The 6,000-nt window shown below is 26.0% G+C and overlaps 1 protein-coding gene across 1 annotated transcript; it reads left to right on the top strand.

The window, feature by feature from the left end:
• Positions 1–3,951, top strand: LOC127258059 (transcription factor MYB1-like). Its single transcript, XM_051284699.1, has 3 exons — positions 1–151; positions 283–412; positions 3,387–3,951. The coding sequence occupies exons 1-3, from the start codon at positions 1–3 to the stop codon at positions 3,946–3,948; spliced, it is 843 nt and encodes a 280-aa protein (XP_051140656.1). The 3' UTR covers positions 3,949–3,951.
• The last annotated feature ends 2,049 nt before the right edge of the window (positions 3,952–6,000 follow it).

The following is a 6,000-nucleotide window of genomic DNA, read 5'->3' as shown; positions in this document are numbered from 1 at the left end:
ATGGAGCAGAAAGGCATGAAGAATAAGAAGATGATGATGATGAATGGAGGAGTGAGAAAAGGTGCCTGGACTAAGGAAGAAGACGACCTTCTCAAAAACTGCATTCGCAACTATGGTGAAGGCAAATGGCACCAAGTCCCTTTCAGAGCTGGTTCGATTCGATTCAATTCCCCTCTCTCTCTCTCTCTATATATATATATATATATCTACATACATATATATTGCTAATTTGATTTAGGGTTGAACAGATGTCAATTAATTAGGTTTTGAATTTGATTTTAGGGTTGAACAGATGTCGGAAGAGTTGCAGGCTTCGATGGCTGAATTATCTTCGACCTAACATCAAAAGAGGGTTTTTTACCAATGATGAAGTCGATCTCATTGTAAGGCTTCATAAGCTGCTCGGCAACAGGTATGTACGTCCCTAATACTTAAAAATATATATATATATATATATTAGTAACGAAATTTCGTCCATAATGTTCAAGTAGTTAACAAAATTCTCTCTCTAATTTTATCTTTAATATCATTAGTAACTAAAAAAAATGAATTTAAGAATATAAAAATCTTGTTACAAAATTGATATTTTCTTTTTATATATATATATATATATGACTTTGATGAAGATGATGATTGAATTAAAGGGGGAAAAGAACTACTTGTTTAAAGCCCTCACGTGTATGCTTGCTTTTGTCTTTTTAAATTTTTTTTTTGTCTTATTGTTTACCTTATGTAATTGTAATTTGTAACTATGATCAAAGGCTTTTTATTCTTTTTAGTTTTCTAAATATTTAATTTTAGAACATCATAATTTATATTTTAAATATCAAATCTAATTATCATTTCATTGGATAATATATATATATATATATATATATATATACAACGAAACTAGAAAATAAAAAATTTGGAATGTTCTAGGTTATTTTTTAGTAAAAAAAAAAAAAGAATTAATTGTAGTGTATTTAAGGGTTTTTTAATTGTGTTTTTCTATATATATATATAATATGGTTTTTAGAGTAAATAATTTTTTTATAGTATTAGTAAAATTAATGACTAGTTTCTAGCATGAAATATTAAATTAAATATTAAATATTTATTATTTCAAATAAATTTCATAACTCCTCTAATACATATTTAAGCAGAACTATAATACATATTTAATCTTTATATTGTACTTCATAATTTAAGTACATAAAAGTAGAACGAATAGATCATAGTTTGTAGGATTTTAATTATTAGTACATGTATTTAATTTTATTAATCCTATACATTAGTGAATTAAAAAATTATACAATAATTATGGTCATTTATAAAATATAATTAAAAAAAAATCATATCAAATTTAGTATTAAAGAAAAAGTAAAAGTAAAAGTAAAATCTAAAAAAAATTACCAAGTAAACACAATTATGAGTTTAAATTTTTGTTGGATTTTTGCGGAAAAAAATAGTTAATGTTTTAATATATTTTTATTGAGAACAATTCAAATTTTATATGCAAAATAAAGTAACGAAAAACTTAAAAAATAGTATAATGAATCTTTTTATACATTCTTTTCTATATATATATATTTTACTTTAAAAAAATTAAAAAATATATATATAACATATTAAAATTCGTATAAAAGCAAATAAACCTTTTCATGGAAGTTGTTTTTGAGAAATTTTTTAAATAATAAAATTAAAAATTAAAAATATAAGTCATTGGAGTCACATGATTGGGTAACAGTAATTGATTTATGGTGTCAATGTCAAGAAAATTTAGGTCAATTTACATGTGTTAGGACTCAATTTTCAATTTTTGTACCGTTACTTATCACAAAATTTTCAATAAATCATATTCTTCTTTGTGCAGCTAATTTGTCAAATTTAGCTTAATTACGAAGTTTTAAATATTGTATAATTAGTAAATAATTAATAAATATATTAGTGAAAATATTTGTGATTTAATAAAATAATAGATTAGAATAATTAAATAGTTTAATTAAAATAAAAAATTATAAATTATAAATTTTAAAATATGATTAAAATATATAATTACATTTTCAAAAATAAAAAGACAAATAATGTAGAATGAATGAATATAAAAAAGAAACAGATAAATTAAGTGAGATAGATAAAAATATTAAATAAAGTATTCGAATGAAGTAAGAATAAAATTGGTGGATGAAATATTTTATTTAACATACTTTGGTGAGAATTTGGTACAAATGAAGTGGGAATATTCTTTGATTAGGCGACATCAATTTTGAATTTGGACACCATTTAATTTTCAAATATTATATTAATTATTAATTAATTAATTTTTTTATTTTTTTTAAATTTTCAAAACTCTACCATCTTAGATTTCTATTAGATATAGGGTTTTGGAATATAAAATTTTAAAAATGATATGACATTTATTTTAAAAAAAATAACATATTTTTGATATAATATTTTTAAAAATATTTCATTAAATGAATAGTGCTAAAGAAATCTAAAATTATCTTGATAAACATAACTTTATCTTTTATTTAAAATATTTTTTTGAAATTTTAAAGGGTTTGGTTGGCTTTGGTTTCAAATTAAGAATTGATTTCAACTTTGATTTAAATAGGAATTTTATTTGTTTTTGTTTTTTTTTTTAATATGAAATAATAAATTTTTATTAGAAGTAATATGGGCTAAATAGTACTCACTCCGTTTTAAATATAGTGTAATATTTTACTTCGGTATAATTTAAGTGAATAATATTAAATAGGATAATTTAATAATTAGGTGATATATGAGAGACAAGTATGTATATTTATATTTTAAAAATATTGCAAAGTGTTTGAGATAAATAAAAAAAAATTGTAAGATATTTGGGACAAAAGGAGTAGCTAATTTGGTTTCAAATAAAACCAAACACAACCTTGTTTGTTTAGAATTTTTTACTATTCAACTTACTTTTTTTTCCTAAAAATATTAAATTAAATAAATAATTTTATTTTTTATATTATATTAAAATTTTCAAATCAAATGCATATTTATATTAGCCAATGATAACAGTCAATGTCAAAATTTAAAAAAAATATGTATATAAATAGACTCATAATTTCTATACAAAATATTATACATAATACCTATATTTTTATTAAAATATATTACTAAATTTATTAAATTTAAAATATATTTAATTTTAATAAATGTGTAGCACAATTCAAAATTTCTCGGGCCTATTTCTTTTTATGCCTAATAACAATTTTATTTTTTTCTTTTTGGGGATTCGATTAAATTTTCGGATTATACTTATTTTTTCTTTTTTGATTCTAATTTTTCTGATTATTATTTTTCTCAATAAACTCCATATCTATACAAACACACTTTGTAGTTGGGAACGAAGGTGATGAATTTACAACGCGCAGGTGGTCGCTGATCGCCGGTAGACTCCCCGGCCGGACGGCCAACGACGTGAAGAACTTCTGGAACACTCACGTCGAGAAGAAGTCCGTCCATGGCGGATGCAGATCACGGCAAACAAAGACACCCACCCCCACTACCATCGCCCGCCCTCGCCCTCGGACCTTCCCCAGAATGCCGGCGCCGCCGCCGGAAAAAGGATGTCCGCGGAGGGGCGAGGAAGGTGGGAGGCCGCCTGGGAATTGGAAGAAGCCCGGACCGCTGTCACGTGACCTGCACGAGCCGATGTCGCCCGTCCCGACGACCGACGGCGATGTGGGCGCCGGCGCCGGCGAAGATGGTGACCGGATCCGGTGGTGGAGCAGCTTGCTGGAAATGGATGAGATTGGGGAGTTGGGAAGCGGTGTGTTGACGCTGTCGGACGGCGGCGGAGTGGATATTCCGGACGGCGGGGAAATGGAGGTTCCGACGGCGTCGCCGGAGATGTTGGGTGTTGCTGAAGATGATGAGACTGGATCATTCATCGGCGATCTGTCCATTGATGATGTTGACTTTTGGGATCTGTAGGGTTCTTCGTATGTATCTTTGTATTCCATACGTAGTTTATTACTATTTTTATATTCTTAAAATTTATTTTTTACTGTATCAAAACTTTCAATTTTATAAAAATATATCTAAATAATCATTTTTTATCTGATAAATTATACTTGCTCCATCATAATTCAAAAGTATTATTTCTATGGTTTTCGTCTGTCTCATAAGTATTAATTTTCTATTTTGGAAAAATTAATTCTACACTAATCCAGTAACAGATAGTCCGGTGGTATGGAAGTTCGACTTGTAATCATGACGTCATGGATTCAAACCCGACGCTTCAGATCACCTTCCATACATGGTTCGCCTAGTACGACTTGCTTTGTGGGACGCCTAATTTACAGTGAAAAAAAAAAGTAATTTTACACTAATACCAAAATATCTTTACTTTTTATTTGAATTACATACAATTACTTCATACAAAAGTGTAACAAAACTGTTAAAATCTTTGAGTACTTTCACTGACTAATCAAATATCAGGACGCTCTGAAAGAGACGGAGTGAGTATTCATATCTATTTATATTCATTTCTTAAATCAAATGTCCGGTCATTTGCATTGGAAAATAAATTTTAATTAATATAATATTCTTTTAGTTGCTTATAAAATAAAATAAAAATATTTTAAAAACTATATGAGTAAATTAATGAAATGAAAAAAAATTAATAAATTAAATGTTTAAACATTTGTGATATTTTTTAAATAAATAGAATATTGATGGTATAAGCTAGAGAGTGTACAATGAAAAAATATATAGTTATTTTATATTTAAATTTTATTATTTTTAAGTCAATTAAATGTTACAAACTTTTTTCAAAGAAATATCAAAATGAAACATGAAAAGTACAAGCATACAATATTTTTATTTTTTAATTTTTAAAATCATAATCACCACATCCCTTTGTTTGGATATGTTTTGTTGTTTTTAATCATAGTTTAATATCATGTCAAATAAATATTTGATATAATATTTAAATAGGTATTATTTTTTATTTTTTTATTTTTTGTCTTTTTGTTTTTATGTAGTATATTAAATGAAGGAAAATTGGTGGGTGATGGTGTTGGATCAATTTTGACATTTTGTGCTTTTGTGCGTGTTGTCACATTTTGAATTAATGGCTACGCTTATTGTACTGATTGAGTCAAATTAGTATAGTGCTGATTTGATTAAATGATCAAATATATGTCAATAAGATAATAAATATTGATATAATAGATAACATATATTTAAATAACATATTATATAATTATATATGTAAAATATATTATGATTTCAGCAAAATAATAATTTAACCTAATAAGCAAATGTCGATAAAGAAAGTAATAAATATTAATATAACATACAACACATTATATAACACAACATATGTTATCTTCATTATGACAATACGCTAATTATTTAAAATTAATATGCTAACTTTACAATATACTATCTGTATATGAAGATTTGTTAATTATACTCTCTCCGTCCCAAAAGTATAGTCTTATTGTATTGGACACGAGATTTAAAAAATATTAATATTATATTGGTAGTTGATAAAACGTAAAGATAAATGGCTTTTGTCCTTGTGAGTATATTATTGTAAAAAGTAGTGACAATTGTGTAATAATAATGAAAAAGCAAGGATAATTTTACGGTGATATGGTTATTTATGGAAATAAGACTATTGTTTTGGGACGAACAAAAATGGTAAATAAGACCATTGTATTGGGACGGAAGAAATATTAAATTAGTTTATTGATTTGGTCAAATTAGTATCGTACTGATTTTGACTAAATTAGCACTCTAATCACCATCTAATAGCTAAATTGCCACCACATGATATATAACGACTATGAATTTGTGTCCTAGGATCTAACTCGGCGCATTCTTTCTTATTCACATTAGAGCAAATACAATGAGTATTTTTTAGAGAGTAATCCATGTATTTTATCAGAGATTTTTACTAAGTCTTGAAAATTTGGTATACAATAGAGATTCTTTCGAGGTAGTTGGTACAAACAATCAATAATGTAAATATTTAAC

This window comes from Andrographis paniculata, unplaced genomic scaffold (assembly GCF_009805555.1).
Source record: "Andrographis paniculata isolate CXL003 unplaced genomic scaffold, ASM980555v1 Contig59END, whole genome shotgun sequence".
Lineage (NCBI taxonomy): Eukaryota > Viridiplantae > Streptophyta > Magnoliopsida > Lamiales > Acanthaceae > Andrographis > Andrographis paniculata.
This window is presented reverse-complemented; position numbering and strand designations above follow the sequence as displayed.